We start from the raw sequence: 15,027 nt of genomic DNA, 5'->3' as shown, positions 1-15,027 counted from the left end.
ATATATTATCTATATCTTACAAATACATTTCCCAATCTATTTTGCTTTGTTTGTTGACAAATCAATAAAGTACATATAAAGGTGACTTCTTAGACCAACAATACAGAAGCGTAAAAAGGACAGTCGTTATACAAAACATTGATACATCGGTTTCTAGTACATATTAGCGGTTTAACGCGTTATCTGTGGTCAATAAGTACCAGAGTATATGTCATAGATGCGTCTATCAATTTACCGCGAATACCCGTAACGTATTACATTTTGAGGGTGATCTACGTCGCGCTCTTGTAACATAACTAAACGTTAATTTATGACGACCGCGCACGCAAGAATATTTTACAAACATAACATCTACAATTTCACAGATAATAACACAACGTCGAATATAATGCCGTTGGCGAATTTGACAGTTCCTTGGTCTGAGCAACATGTGACTGAAAAAGTAGTATTTTTATATTTGTTAAATACATCGATTAGTGTTAAAAATGAGTCAATTACGTGTTGTTAATTCTGTATTACAATTGTAAATTTGTGCATTGTAACCAATTTAATTTTTCAGCAAGATGTAGATATACTTCCATCAGAATCCCAAGAGGAAGTAGTAATAACTCAAGAAAATGTAGTTGAACCACCTTCAAATGGTTGTTCTGAGACACATGAAATAGAAGTACGTGAAGTAGTAAGGGATGGACATGAAAAAGCAGATCCATCTCAATTTGAACTGCTTAAAGTTCTGGGTCAAGGGTCTTTTGGCAAAGTATTGAACATTATAATGAATGAAAAATAATTTGAGATATAACCAAGTGTAATTATTTAATAATAAAAATTCTTGTGTTAATCCAGGTATTCCTCGTGAGAAAAGTTGTTGGAAAAGATAGTGGGACAATTTATGCTATGAAGGTATTAAAAAAGGCAACATTGAAAGGTGCTTAATAAGTTAAATATATACAAGTACGAGGGTAGCTCTGAAGGTTTTAAAAAATGAGGACTGTTGTAATGAAACATTGATTTTAATTATAAAATACAAAGATCTTTTTATTGCTGTGTACATATTTTATTTTTGTTATTAAAATTTATAAAAGGAATTTTCAGAGCAATTCCTCTTATATTGAAAATTATTTCTTTTTCTTTTTAAAGTGGTTTAATATTTCAATATTATCTCAGTTCGGGACAGAGTTAGGACAAAAATGGAGAGGAATATACTGGTAGATGTTGAACACCCATTCATTGTGCGACTACATTATGCATTCCAAACAGAGGGCAAACTCTACTTAATTTTAGACTTTTTAAGAGGTGGCGATTTATTTTCAAGATTAGTTAAAGAGGTATACAGTTTACAGTATTAGTAATTTTATGATATTTTTACGGCTGTATTGATCCACTTTTACAATTATTGCTCTAGGTAATGTTTACTGAAGATGATGTAAAATTTTATTTAGCTGAACTTGCTCTTGCATTGGGTCATATACATAAGCTTGGAATTATTTATAGAGATCTCAAACCAGAAAAGTTTGTATTATATCATTTGTCAATAATTCAACCATTATAAAGCTATATAAATCTTAATATTCATTTTGTTTATGACAGTATTTTACTTGATACTGAAGGTCATATTGCTTTAACCGACTTTGGTTTAAGTAAGCAGCCTTTAGACGATTGCAAAGCATACTCGTTTTGTGGTACTATAGAATATATGGCACCTGAAATTGTGGATAGGAGAGGACATTCATTTGCTGCAGATTGGTGGAGTTTTGGTGTTCTTATGGTTAGTTGCATATAAATGATATGACAACACATATACATATATACATCAGATTGTATTTAAACAAATTCTTAACTTTCAGTTTGAAATGTTGACTGGAGCTCTTCCATTTCAAGGAGCAAATCGCAAAGAAACAATGACACAGATAACAAAAGGAAAACTCGGAATGCCACATAATATTTCACCAGAAGCACAATTACTCCTTAAAGTATTGTTTAAAAGAAACCCTGCAAACAGACTGGGATTTGGTACTTATTTGTAGTGTTCTTTAAAATACAAAAATAGCTATTATGCTATATTCATTTATTATTTTCATTTATTTAAGGCGGAATAGAAGAGATAAAAAACCATGTGTTCTTTGCAAAAACCGATTGGGATGCGCTTTACAGAAAAGAAATAAAACCGCCTTTTAAACCAGCTGTTAGTCAAGAAGATGATACATTTTGTTTTGATAGTGAATTTACATGTAAAACGCCTAAAGGTAACGTGAATTACTTAATTCTGTATAATCTATGTTCTAAATGAGTAAAGTTATAATATTTTAGATTCTCCTGGGGTACCACCAAGTGCTAATGCTCACGAATTGTTCCGTGGATTTAGCTTTGTCGCGCCGTGCCTTCTTGAGGATCACGTGAAAATCCCTGAATATAAAAACTGTGATAGCCTTAGCGCAACTTTCCCATCTTATGTGAGCCCTATCTCCGTGAGTGATGAATATGAGCTTAAACAAGAAATTGGTAAAGGAAGCTACAGTACTGTTTATTTAGCTGTTCATAAAGCTTCTAAAGCAGAGTATGCTGTGAAGGTAATTGAGAAATCAAAAAGAGATCCTACAGAAGAAATAGAAATTTTGCTCCGATATGGAAGGCACCCGCATATTGTAACTTTGAGAGCTGTTCATGAAGATGATAAACGAGCTTATCTTGTACTCGAATTATTGCGTGGTGGAGAGCTACTTGATCGGTTACTACAAAGACGTAATCTCACAGAAAAAGAAGCAGCCGAAGTGATGTACACAATAGTTAGCGTAGTCAATTATCTTCATGAAAATGGAGTAATTATCTATTTAGTCATCATCTCTTACGTTTTGTATTCTACCATGTTGAATTTATTGATTAATTTCGGTTTACGTAATCAATAGGTTGTTCATAGAGACTTAAAGCCATCTAATATATTGTATTCGAAGTCGGGGGGTGATCCATCGACACTTTGTTTATGCGATCTTGGTTTCGCAAAACAGTTACGAGCGGAAAATGGTTTGTTAATGACGCCTTGTTATACTGCAAATTTCGTAGCACCGGAAGTGTTAAAACGCCAAGGATATGATGCGGCGTGTGATATCTGGTCACTTGGTGTTTTGTTATACATTATGTTGGCTGGGTAATTAAATCTGATTACATAAAATTTGAAAAGTATGTATATTAAATACTAGATTACATTTCTATATTTTAGATATACACCATTTCGTAATACTCCCGGTGATAGTGCAAGAGACATATTAGATCGTATTGGCCTCGGCTACATTGACGTTGAAAGTGGAATATGGCATCAAATTTCGAATGAAGCTAAAGATCTAGTTAAAAAAATGTTACACGTTGATCCTAATCGGAGGCCTACTGCAGCTGCCATACTAAAATATTCGTGGATTGCTAATCGTCATCGTCTTCCACAGAAAGTATTACCTGATAGTTCTAAGGATCCACATAGCCTAAAGGTATATAATATTTTCTTCAGAAACATTTCAAGTAATCATGATCAAATTAATAGCATAAATTGAACATATTTTTAGAGAGCAGTAACGGCAACATATAGAGCGATGTCTAGCAGTCCAAGGTCGCCTCATATCGGACCTGTTGTCATGTCTGCATTGGCACGACGAAGAACACAAGCCAAGCCTACTGGTCCTACCGAAGTTTGAAACAACTGTGTTTCTATTTTGTCAAAAAGTAAAGGCAAGATACGAAAAATTACGAATTATGTATGTGATTACGTATATGAAAAGACTATATTTTTTGTCGACATAAATCTAGTATTATTTGTGCAATGTTCAAATGTAGCTAGTATGTATCAATTTTATAAAAATTATTCTTTATTGTTCTGTTATTCATATAACTTGCATCACTAAAATCATCTCTATCCTGGTTAAAATTTGTGTATGTGTATAGAATAGAAAATGTGTGTTTAAATCCATATTTTCGATTTAAATATAATATAGAATGGAATATCAGAGAAATTTTAAATCTTATAATCTGTATTGTACATGACTACCATTTCAATATTAAAAATAATATAAACTATAATAATAATATAAATTTATGAAAAAAATCTATATATATATATATTTAATAAAATGTAAAAATGAAGTATATATCTATTTTGATTTTTGATCAATATTTTTATTTGTTAAACATTAATTGTATATAATAAAGTATGTTTTACTTAACCATAGTTAAAATGATTAAGTAGTTGATTTTTAAGTTTCACATTCTATTTTTAATTGGAATATACTCGGATAAATACTTACGTAACTAATATTCAACAATGATAATCTTATTTCTTAGAAAATTATGGCAAGTATGATTTATAATAAATATTCAAACGCAAATATAATTCGTGTTTATTATCATTTAAGTTCATTTTCAAATGCAATAATTTTTAGATGCATTATATATTGTTTTAGATGCATTAGTAAAATAAACAAACCATTTTTTTAATTATTCCCCTCATTTCATAGTAAGATTAATTGCGTATCTTGTTAAATAAAAAGATAAAAACAGAATTTGTACGTTTTAAATCGTGTGAAAAATTATTTGTATAACATATAAAGAAGTAAATTCATAAGTATATGATAAAGAAAAAAAAAAATATATATATATATAAATATATATATATATATCTTGAAAATGTGTATAGTTTATACGAATCACGTATTGTATACTATGTACATACATACGTATAAGATGTTCTTAATTCACAATGCGGCGGTGTACGCGCAGACGCCCATTATTAAACGAAAACGTGGTAGCTGTTTGTCCCGACTGCGGACTTTCGTGCTTTACTTTGCTAAGAGCTGTTATCATATTTTTTAATAGTTCTTACTACTATATTATATGTTTTTTAAAATTTCTATACCTATAAAGGTGAGACAATATTCAATATTCGTCGAATTTCTTACTTGTTCATTGAAATAAAGAAGAATACACGAGAGACAGTGATTGTGATACCCTTAACGAAGTCATTTTTATACATTGATCTCACTTTTTATTCAACGTGATTAATGAAAATTGAAGATGTACATATATTAATTGCAGTAAATAAGATTCTGAAAAAATTTTTGGATGAAAGCATTTAAATATTGTAGCTTTTATTTTTCAGTGCATCCGATCAACTTTTCCTATTAAGTAAGTTGCACAATTACGATACATTTTCCTTCAAGAAATCAATATTCCGAAGATACCACACGTTAATTATCGTTCCATGGTTTGTAAGAATCTCAATATACTGCAAAAATAATAATATGACAGTGATTACCTATAATGATTTTTCGTTTTATTTTACACGCTTATTTCTGTTCTAATTGTACTATTAATTAATAATGTTTTCGGTGTTTTTGGTCTACCGTATCTTTCATCGATTTGTATTAAATTCATCGTAAATACAACAGTAGATATGCCTGCACTTACACGTTCTCTTCAATTGTGTGAAAATTAATTGAATTATAAATACGTAAGAGTATGGCATCACTTTCATGTTTTAGAACATTAGCATTAGGTATGAAGTGATTGAATCTATTCAAATTAAAAACTCAAGTTTTATCTTTTATTGTGAATTTTTATTGTGATAAATTGTTCCGTAACAATATTACATTCATTTTTAGGTGCTTGTAATATGTTTCATAAAGGCTCACGTCCATTAGTTTTGTGTGGTCCTTCAGGAAGTGGAAAAAGTACGCTTCTAAAAAAGCTTTTTGAAGAATTTCCAGATACATTTGGTTATTCTGTGTCTCATACCACTAGAAGTCCTAGACCAGGTGAGGAAGATGGGAAACATTATCATTTTACTACTAAAGATAAGATGCAAAAACAAATAGAACAGGATGAATTTCTTGAAACTGCTACATTCAGTGGGAATATGTATGGTACTAGGTAAAAATCAAATTTATTTAAATAAAAGATGCAATAATAGATTTTATTGATTATACATAAATCTTTTTCAATATTTTTAGTAAACGTGCAGTAGAAGAAGTACAAAAAGCAGGTAAAATTTGCGTATTAGATGTTGAGGTGCAAGGTGTAAAACAAATAAAACGAAGTTCTTTGGATCCATTGTATATATTTATTAAAGCACCATCTATCGAAGAATTGGAGAAAAGATTAAGAGCTAGGAAAACAGAAACAGAAGATGCTTTGCAACGGAGATTATCCATTGCTAGGCTAGAGATAGAATATGGTAAGTATTATAATTAATTTATTGCTTTGTTAAAAACTGGGATACGTTTACTATGTATTTTTATGTTAGATGAGGAAATATATATATACTTCAGAATTATTTTAGGAGAAAAGCCTGGTAATTTTGACATAGTGATTGAAAATGACAATGTTTCTAAGGCATATGAAAAACTAAGAGACTTTTTGATGTCAAATCTGAAGCAAGGTGATGCAGGTATAATAAACAGCGCTTATGTATTATATGTTAATTATTATCCATATAATTGTTATGTATATTTATATTAGTGTTTCTAATACTTTACAGGACGTTAAACATATGCCTCTTAAAGATATATTATTCTTTAAAATCATAAATCATAAATTATAATTATTTTTATATATCATTGTGTAAATTATAATAATAGATAATTATTACATGATGAAGCGCATGATTAACTTATGTCCAAGGATCGGGTTACTAGATCAAAGAATAAATTTATACAAATAATTTTATACAATGCTAAATAAATCTTAATATTGCAAGAGTAAATATAGATATACATGCTTCAAGCTTGTTACATGCATGGTACTAATGTAAAAATTCAGATTAATGTCACTTTAAAGGCATTGTAAAGCAAGGATTACAAATGTATAGTTTAAAGTAAAACTATGAATAAGGAAACAAGGATATGCAGAATGTTCATACAATTTGTTTCTATCCAATACTTAAAGAGACTAAGTATATGTCAAGTAACAGAGACTTGTTAAGTTATTTTTGTAGTTTCTTTTACAGTTCTGTATATACTTTTGCTTTGACTTGAATAGGAAAAACATTGTACAGTATTTACATAATAGTAACTTATAGGATTACATCGATTCAGTGCAATACTCTAGTGCTTTAATGCACATAGAATGTGTGCAAGTGTCAAATTATTTTAGATTAATGATATCTTGCCGAATGTATACAAAGGACAGTCAATTTATGCGAAGACGGAACTTTACTACAGGCTAGATATCTAAAAAGAAAACTGAAGAATTAACTATAATGTTTTAGATGTAGCTAACTGAGACTATTCACCAGACGAAGTTGTGTTCCAATAGTGTAGATTACTTATAAAGTACTTGTGGTTTTGTCCTCGTCAAACATCATATACTCACTGCACAAATCGAGATTCATTCATAAATTCAATTACACTTGAATGTATCGTATTGCCGATTTATCAGAAGGGAAAGGCATTACACAAACATCTCTTTAAGAGCATTCATCATAGAATAGACATATTTCACACGTTTTATTTATTTGCAAATATTTTCGAAAAATTATATTCGAAATAAATATATTTTTATGTTAGATAAAAATCAACGAAATTTTCGAAATTCTTACAATTACTGTCGTTTATCTGTTTCTTACACGTCACATTTGTACATGGTACAAGATATGAATATGAAACATTTTATTTATCGAATATCAGCATGTTGTTGCTTCCACGAGCGCGGAAGAAATTACATATTTTCCTATATACGGGGTGTTATCGCTTACTTGTTAGTACGTGTGTATGGTTACATAAATATGACGATAAAGCGACCTTTGAATGAACAAGGTGTGGCGAAATATCTATGCATTGTTAAAGAAAATTGTATCATTGTTGTATCATAATATATCGAATAAATATTTCAACCGTATGCGATACTGAAAACAAAATATTGTTCCTTTTAAACTCCCTTTAAAATTTATCTCGAAATCAACGATCAATCAATTTTATCTTCCCTTAGAGTAAAATATACGTGAAAATGATAAATTTTAAGACTGATGACGGCGAGAATAGTCGCGCCTTGGCCATTCCCCGTGATGGTGACGAGTTTTATGTCTAGGTACTTCGCTAACTTCGATGGACGTCACTTTTACATCTTTATCCTCTGTTGTTTTTTTCATTTCATCCTGAATCAGATTATCTCCGTAATTCCTGGGCATAAGTTCACTAGTTTCCTTCGTTTCAGGCAAGTTTCGAACCTTATTCTCCGTAGTTATTTCCGGTTTCCTGGAAAAAATGTAATTGATCACCTGAGGTCGCGGTGCAAAGATGTTCTCCGTTGGATAAGCATTTGTAATCGATCTCGAATCCGATGGATTCGTATCTCTCGTTAATGGTACATTTATCTGACTCGTTCTCACTGCTTGTATCACTTTCTGTTCTCGTGTCGGTTGATCCTCGTATCGAATCGATTTGAGTGATCCCAAAGAATCTCTGTCAGCAAGATCACGAGCGGCCAATCTTCTGATCGAATCTCTTTGATCTTCGGTTGATTCGATGCGACTGGGCAAGGCTAAAGGTTCTTCTCGAATTTCTTCGTACAGATCTCTTCTCAAATCACGTTGTTCCTTCAAAGAATCTGGCAAGTTCGGCACGAGGCCGTCAGGCACGACGATTCGACGACGAAACACGAGATCTTGGTATTTGGCGCGATCCAAATAATCCTCAAGAGTGTTCCAGTTTTCCAAATCCCGGGAAATCGCTCTTCTAGCCAGCTTCGAGATTTCTTTTACGTCCAGAGGTTGCGTGTTCGTTTCAAGAAAGAAACGATCGTCATTTTGCAGGATGGTGTTGGCTCTGTTTTCATAATTATCCACTTGAATATTATTTGCCGGATACGTGAGACGTTCAGAAGGTACTTGATAGGTTTTCTCCAAAACGGCTCCTTGATCGAAATAACGTTTTTGTTGATAGTTGCTGCGAGGTTCCTCGTTGGTGTCTGGATAGTAGGCTTCGTAGAAGACCGGACCTTTTTCGAGATCGTAGCTCTCGTAGCTTGGAGCAAAATATGCAGTTAACAAAAATGACTTCGATTAAACTTTGATCAAACATTCTGAGGAACGCTTTTATCGAGCAAGATATAATCGAGTTTAGAAGAAAAGCTGACTTTATTTTTTAATAATACGCTCTAATTGGAAAATTGAAAGAAAAGTTCAATTACTTACCGGTGAATATCGGGGTTCCACGTGAAGATCGGCGATACACCTGACGGAAAAGAAAACGTAATTAGTTCGTGGTAATTGTATCGTGAATTTTTGAAAATCGAAATAATAAAAGCAGCCAGCGGCAAAGGAAAAGTTGAGAACGTTGGTTGATCTAATCGCCATTGTTGCCTTTTTAAACGAGTTCCTTAAACGAATTCTTTGAACCAGGCTCTCTGCTTTTCTACAAAATAAATTTCTCCAGGTTCTGGACTCGTTTAAGCGCGGTGATGAAAACGTTCCGAAACTGTTATTAAACACGTAATTAAAATAAACTTCATTAGAAATTTACAAATTCGAAATGTGCTGTGCGCGCGTTCGTTGTTTCTGTAAAAGCTCTTCTTCGTCCGTTCCCTTCTTGTATTCGTGTGTAACTTTAATGAATTTCGTACGGTGCCAAACACAAAATGGCATCATCACTTATCGCTTACACGATTTACTTTGTTTGCGATTCAACGTTTTTCACCGCTAATCACTTCTTGACAAATATCGCCAATTCTTTTATTACTCTTTATTATTAATCTTTTCTTTATTATTAATTTCGACTATATCTGACTATATATATTTTTCGAGAAGCTTTCTTTGCTTATCAGCGTTTATTCTAAAATGGTAAGAGTGAAAAGAAGAAAAGGCGAAAATGAAAAAGATACATACCGATGGAAATCGTTATCACTGTAATTGAAAGTAGACTCCGTTTTAGAGCCATGATCCTATTGCGAGGCAACGACAAGCAACTGAGTCTACGATGGGACGTGTGCGCGTATTTTCAGATATGCCTAAAATAAACCACCATTTCCTTCGGGTCTCGCTGACTAATTCACGTATACAGAGGGATAGAGATGACTGGAAATCTTGAAAGACTGTGATCTACTGCTCTCGTGTCTCCATAACATCGCGCATGAAATATTAGCTTGTTGACTCGGAATTTTTTCGATGATTCCGCCAGAATCGGTCATTCGAATACCACCGACGTGATGCGACGCAACGGCGAGAAGTGTCGTAATTTGCTCGTGTAATTCGTTGATTCTTCAAGTTTAGTATCTTGTAAACGATGTAAGACAACCTTCCCCTGTAGTAATTGATATCATACTGATATTAAATTGAGTTCCAGATATAACAGTGGTAACTTGAATCGTAAAAATTTGGTAGCGGCTTTGGTACAATTTTAGCTAAATGATATTCGTTGCGATATTTAAAGGTTCAAATAAATTTCTAAACATGCTTAAAGATCAATATAATCGATCTATACAACGCGATGTTTAATTTCTATAATTGCGACGAAGGATGAAAAGAACAAAAGGCATTAGTTCCAACGAGTGAAAGTATCGTTGAATTTTTTCTTATTGTTCCCAGTTGTTTCATCTTTACCAGCTCAATTTCGTTTTGCTATTTTCTACGATAAAACTTGTTATTTCGCCAATTTTTTGGAATACGCGTGCTATTATAACGCGTGCCATTTATAAAACAGAAGTGACGTTTAATTATCGCGTGAAAAACGTAGTATAACGAGCAACGGCGTTGGTGTGACACAAAAAATTGTTTAAATTGATTGTTCAACAGGGTTGCGTGAGATCTGCCAAATTGGTCGTACTTTCGAGGTCGTACAATATCTACGATATCTCATATCGTATCGTTTTGCAATTTCTAGATTGATCATATGGGTCCATTCGATGGTTTTCATGGCAAAAGAAACGAATTGCTCTAGTGGAAAATTTTCGATGGGAACATCCGTTTGGCTATTTTTATCTGAATTGCCATTTTAATTAATGCTACGCAAATTGTTACAAAATTCTCTCATTATCCTCTTATTCCTTTCAACTACAAGTAAATCAAACTAAACAATATATTCAATTTAAAGTATAAACGAGGCACGTCATGTGGTTATTCAGACGAGTAGCGTGAAAATTATTTAATAATACAATTTTTTCTTGATTTTTTTCTACCATAATTCGAACCATCCATTTTCGTTAAAAAAAGATGACGATGGATAACCCTGTCGCAAGTACGAAGAAACTGATCTTCAAGTCGTGTTCAACCGAAACTCCGCGATAGTTTGCTTCTCGTCTTCGTCGATATTTTAAAAGTTCATCTTCATCCTCAAGATGCTATCTAATACAGGGTGTGTTCTCCATAACGTTGCAAGGTCTGGGTGATTGAATCCACCGATCATGATATTGATCATTGCGCGATGAAACAAATTGCTTGATAGAAGGCGAGCTACGTGGAACTTGGCTGAAATTTAGAAAACGTAGACGATAATTCGGGAAACTTTAATTTTAAGAATACGAGTCACGGTGAACATATAAAAAGAGTATACCTGGATGTTGTAAGACGCGGTGCAGCATACGAGTTCCAGTTTTATCTCCGAAAGATTCGTTTACCAAAGGAAGATATTGAACTGAATGGCGACATTCTAATAACGTTGGAAATATGTACCATGTTCTTTTGTAATCTTTTTAATATTGGATTCAAGCGACGATCATCACTGGAACCAAATAAGGCCACTGTATCGTATAAAAGAAATTCTATTGGCAATCCAGACGAGTCTCAATCCAGTTCTGTTAATAAATCGTTAATTTCGCTATAGAACATATCTGTTATCAAACACTCGCATAGGACACCATTGAACATCCTCATTAGCGTTATATCACGGAAAAGTATGTCTGGTGAAAGGCATCTTCCAGTAGCAGTGGAAGGTAATGAAATTGGATGATCAGTTGCAATATGAAAGATACAGCGCGCCATTGATCGTCAACCTTTTTCAGATAAAGGTATATTTCTCGTGATATCGTGGAGTTTCCATCGTTTTAACGGAATTCGTCCTCTTCTAGAGCTTTTTTTTATCTATCTTCTAGATGATAAACTTGACAAAAACATTGATAAATCACATAACGTAGTTCCAGAGTACCTGAAAGTTTTTGTCGAATCTTTTGCGCTCCTTCTTTCGGGGAATACGAGGATTCTGAGAATACGAAGCTTTGTTAAGATAATTTATCAATGTTGTCCGCTAATAGCAATTAAGAAATGAATCTCTCGAGGAAAGTAATTCCACTCGTAGCAAGAAGTGACATAAATTCCACAGCCAGAAGAATCAAACTGAAAAATATTAAGAGGAGAAATGGGAAGGAAAGGCGTCTGATAACGTTTCATCAACGAGTATGACAATTTGAAGGAGGCGAAACTTGGTCCAAAGTACTTACACGTAGTGCCACGTCAAAACTCTACTGCACAGCCACACAGACGAGTTGTAGAAGATGTAGAACATTCTCAGATCCTTTGGTACGTTGGTTGCTTTGGGAGCGATCGCGCAAACCCGGTCGAAGTCTGTCCTATTGGTAAACTATGTTGCTCATGTTGTCTACATACTTTTAGACGAAGAACGAGGCAACCACCCTGCGGTACGCCACGTCACCCGAAACGACGGAAAATGTGGTAGAAATTCCTTGATGGAAAAATCAATCGTTGCATCGCGTTAATCGAGTAATTTATAAAGACAATTTTTTTTAACGTTGAATTAAGGTGATCAAGGGTACCGAATTAACAATAAGAATTCTTCAAGCGAACGATAATAACTTTTTCTATGAAAAAAAGTATAGAATCCTTCTTTGTCTTACTAACGCTCGAAATATTCAAAGATGTAGGAAAAAATATGTAATTCCAAAATGCAATAAAAAGACAGTCTCGAAGATAATTGACAACGTATTGAATTTTAGAAGATTTGCCCTACGAGCGAAGAAAATTGTGACTTAATACGTTTTTCTCTTGTGGTTTTCGTTTGCGACGATTACCTACAGTTTCGCTGAACGTGTCGTTCTCCATCTGATCGCCGTGTCTGCCGTTCGTATTCGGTTCGATCACGTTCACCGTGAAGTTCAGTTTTTTCGCCAGTACCCCCAGGAGAATTCCGCCCAGGCTTCCATATTCTCTGGAGTAAACGTAGGTCGAATCTGGATTTATTCTGTCCTGAAATTTCAGCCCCTCTTGTTCCTGATCGAAAATGCTCACGTTGAATCGGTACCTATTGAAATTGACGGCGCGTCGATACGTCAGCGTCGACAACGAACACAGCATCCATCTTTTTCACGTCCCATCCACGCTTTCCAATTGTCTCCATGCTGAAATCGGCGTATCTATTAAAATGCTAAACGATTATAGGACACCACGTGCGGCCTGCGCTGCATCTGTTATTCAAATGACGATGAATTAAACATAAATGGTATGCGTTTCATCTCTACTAGATTATATCAGACCGGCTTTTTAACTATATTTTAAATTATGCTTTTTATTTTGTACGAAAATAGTTGTCGTTAGGAAAAAAAAATCCTTGCAATCGGTTACGTTCACTCAAAGCTTTGACCGATCGTACATGTACTCTTCCTTTACGCCCTACTCTTGACATTTGAAACTCGATCGCATGAAATTTCCATATAGGTACATTTCACGTTTTATTACTTTCTTCCAATTAATCGGTTTTCAGTGATATTTCGGTATTCCGGATATTATATGTTTGCCTGCCTTCGTGAATGAATTGTAAAAATTTTAATGAAAATCCTCGTGACTCGAGAGTAGTTGGACGTAAAGTACATTCTGAATTTGATACACCGCAGTTTCCTCTAGATGTTCTATCGATCAGTGGTATCCTATCGTCCAATTCCATCAGCAGATCGTTCCACGTAGCTAACACGATGAAATGCTCTTTGCTGTTTCACTGAAACAACGTGTAAGAATTCAACAGCGCCTTGGACGAACTTTTATCTCTCGCGAAGACGACGTTCAACTGTCCACATATCGACGTAGTATTCGTCGTTCTTGTGTCATTATCTATCCGTTTACGTTCCACTTATAGCGAAGAAGATTCAGCATGAATACTAATCCCCGCGTCACTTTTCCCCGAACATCTTGTCTCTCCATTCTCGCGCGTTGATTCGCCCGTTGTTCCGTTCTATGTCGGAGTTTATTGCGTTTGCATCATGATCGTTGCTAGAAATTTGATACGTGTATAACAACCGCGTTGCAGTATTCCGCTGTTGCCCGAAGGAGAACGTAGAAGTTCCGCAAAGTTCTTGCACTGTTTGTGAAAATTCCGCGAAACACGGTTTTCCGTACAGTACACACAATCTCGTTCCAAACAAGATTAGTCTCGACGTCTCGATAGTCTCACGAAGCTACGTTCCCTGCAAACTGTATCGAAGCCTGACAATTAGATATTGGTATTTGCAAACCAGCTACCACTATTTTCAGAATCGTCTGGAACGTAGATTAGAATTTTAGACAGGATTACACGGTTCTATAGCAAAATATTCTTCCGGTCAAATTACATTATACATTATCATAGTTCCAGGAACGACGACAATTCGGTAATCCTCGATACGTAAATTAAATTTCTGTCGCTTCGATCGACCCATTCGATAGATCATTGTCATCTTTCACGGATGATTGCGTACGCCTAAATAGATTTCTTTCACATGCAAACTGTTGAGCAGCGTCAACGAATTTCTAAACAAGTAAATTCTCCAATTCCTTTTAATAACGACGATAAACGTTCGTTGGAGCGACGTGCCCGTCAGACTGCAAATATCCCTAAGCGCTTTTCCGTCAAATGCAAATAACCAACGCGCGACGCAGAAGCGTCAACGCTACAGAAATAGGCAATTACGTTCTGTTTACTCGGATCCTTATTTATCCGACGTCTTTCGAGACAATTCAGCCTCGTCGCGTTCGATCAGAAACTTATTGGCTGATTGAACACCTTCCGGTGTTGTTGACTCTCTACCTTCGATCATCCTCGTTCGAGTTTCCAACGACTATCTGTGCGATCGCATCTC

At 34.3% G+C, this 15,027-nt stretch overlaps 3 protein-coding genes across 17 annotated transcripts; 2 read left to right on the top strand and 1 right to left on the bottom strand.

Annotated features, from left to right (window-relative positions):
* The first annotated feature begins 130 nt into the window (after window positions 1-130).
* LOC138186028 (ribosomal protein S6 kinase 2 beta) lies at window positions 131-3,868 on the top strand. The gene is made up of 12 exons (XM_069125477.1): window positions 131-442; window positions 560-757; window positions 844-925; window positions 1,165-1,325; window positions 1,403-1,509; window positions 1,588-1,765; window positions 1,845-2,010; window positions 2,088-2,243; window positions 2,308-2,816; window positions 2,904-3,142; window positions 3,215-3,476; window positions 3,552-3,868. The coding sequence occupies exons 1-12, from the start codon at window positions 311-313 to the stop codon at window positions 3,678-3,680; spliced, it is 2,319 nt and encodes a 772-aa protein (XP_068981578.1). The 5' UTR covers window positions 131-310; the 3' UTR covers window positions 3,681-3,868.
* An 861-nt stretch (window positions 3,869-4,729) lies between these two features.
* LOC138186018 (guanylate kinase) lies at window positions 4,730-7,891 on the top strand. 7 transcript variants are annotated; one of them, XM_069125471.1, is made up of 8 exons: window positions 4,730-4,902; window positions 5,138-5,242; window positions 5,427-5,533; window positions 5,640-5,907; window positions 5,988-6,019; window positions 6,107-6,211; window positions 6,317-6,424; window positions 6,515-7,891. In XM_069125471.1, the coding sequence occupies exons 3-8, from the start codon at window positions 5,497-5,499 to the stop codon at window positions 6,520-6,522; spliced, it is 558 nt and encodes a 185-aa protein (XP_068981572.1). In that variant the 5' UTR covers window positions 4,730-4,902; window positions 5,138-5,242; window positions 5,427-5,496; the 3' UTR covers window positions 6,523-7,891. The 7 variants fall into 7 exon arrangements, 6 of the variants coding, with proteins under 6 accessions (XP_068981572.1, XP_068981566.1, XP_068981568.1 ...); XR_011174768.1 differs by having other exon boundaries at window positions 4,732-4,902; window positions 5,988-6,211; window positions 6,306-6,424; XM_069125465.1 differs by having other exon boundaries at window positions 4,734-4,902; window positions 5,988-6,211.
* On the bottom strand, window positions 6,075-14,786 carry LOC138186012 (uncharacterized). Of its 9 annotated transcripts, none has more exons than XM_069125444.1 (7): window positions 13,952-14,786; window positions 13,221-13,317; window positions 12,991-13,165; window positions 11,520-12,644; window positions 9,857-11,434; window positions 9,167-9,206; window positions 6,075-8,996 (listed from the first exon to the last, which is right to left on the bottom strand). In XM_069125444.1, the coding sequence occupies exons 5-7, from the start codon at window positions 9,906-9,908 to the stop codon at window positions 7,991-7,993; spliced, it is 1,098 nt and encodes a 365-aa protein (XP_068981545.1). In that variant the 5' UTR covers window positions 9,909-11,434; window positions 11,520-12,644; window positions 12,991-13,165; window positions 13,221-13,317; window positions 13,952-14,786; the 3' UTR covers window positions 6,075-7,990. The 9 variants fall into 9 exon arrangements, with proteins under 9 accessions (XP_068981545.1, XP_068981549.1, XP_068981548.1 ...); XM_069125448.1 differs by having other exon boundaries at window positions 12,991-13,149; XM_069125447.1 differs by having other exon boundaries at window positions 12,991-13,127.
* Between the last annotated feature and the right edge of the window lie 241 nt (window positions 14,787-15,027).

The sequence above is a fragment of the Bombus flavifrons genome, chromosome 13, assembly GCF_040668555.2.
Source record: "Bombus flavifrons isolate JBK064 chromosome 13, iyBomFlav1_principal, whole genome shotgun sequence".
NCBI lineage: Eukaryota > Metazoa > Arthropoda > Insecta > Hymenoptera > Apidae > Bombus > Bombus flavifrons.
The sequence above is the reverse complement of the archived record's forward strand: the minus strand, read 5'-3'. Positions and strand labels throughout refer to the sequence as shown.

Bases quoted from the DNA above. Each gene is read 5' to 3' on its own strand.
- LOC138186012 (XM_069125442.1), bottom strand. From the start codon at position 9,908: ATGGCTCTAAAACGGAGTCTACTTTCAATTACAGTGATAACGATTTCC. The intron at 9,207-9,856 runs GTATGTATCTTT...CTTTTCCGTCAG, and splicing joins AGTGATAACGATTTCCATCG to GTGTATCGCCGATCTTCACG. The intron at 8,997-9,166 runs GTAAGTAATTGA...TTTTGCTCCAAG, and splicing joins TGGAACCCCGATATTCACCG to CTACGAGAGCTACGATCTCG.
- LOC138186028 (XM_069125477.1), top strand. From the start codon at position 311: ATGACGACCGCGCACGCAAGAATATTTTACAAACATAACATCTACAAT. The intron at 443-559 runs GTAGTATTTTTA...TTAATTTTTCAG, and splicing joins AGCAACATGTGACTGAAAAA to CAAGATGTAGATATACTTCC. The intron at 2,011-2,087 runs GTACTTATTTGT...CATTTATTTAAG, and splicing joins TGCAAACAGACTGGGATTTG to GCGGAATAGAAGAGATAAAA.
- LOC138186018 (XM_069125465.1), top strand. From the start codon at position 5,497: ATGGCATCACTTTCATGTTTTAGAACATTAGCATTAG. The intron at 5,534-5,639 runs GTATGAAGTGAT...ATTCATTTTTAG, and splicing joins TTTTAGAACATTAGCATTAG to GTGCTTGTAATATGTTTCAT. The intron at 5,908-5,987 runs GTAAAAATCAAA...CAATATTTTTAG, and splicing joins GGGAATATGTATGGTACTAG to TAAACGTGCAGTAGAAGAAG.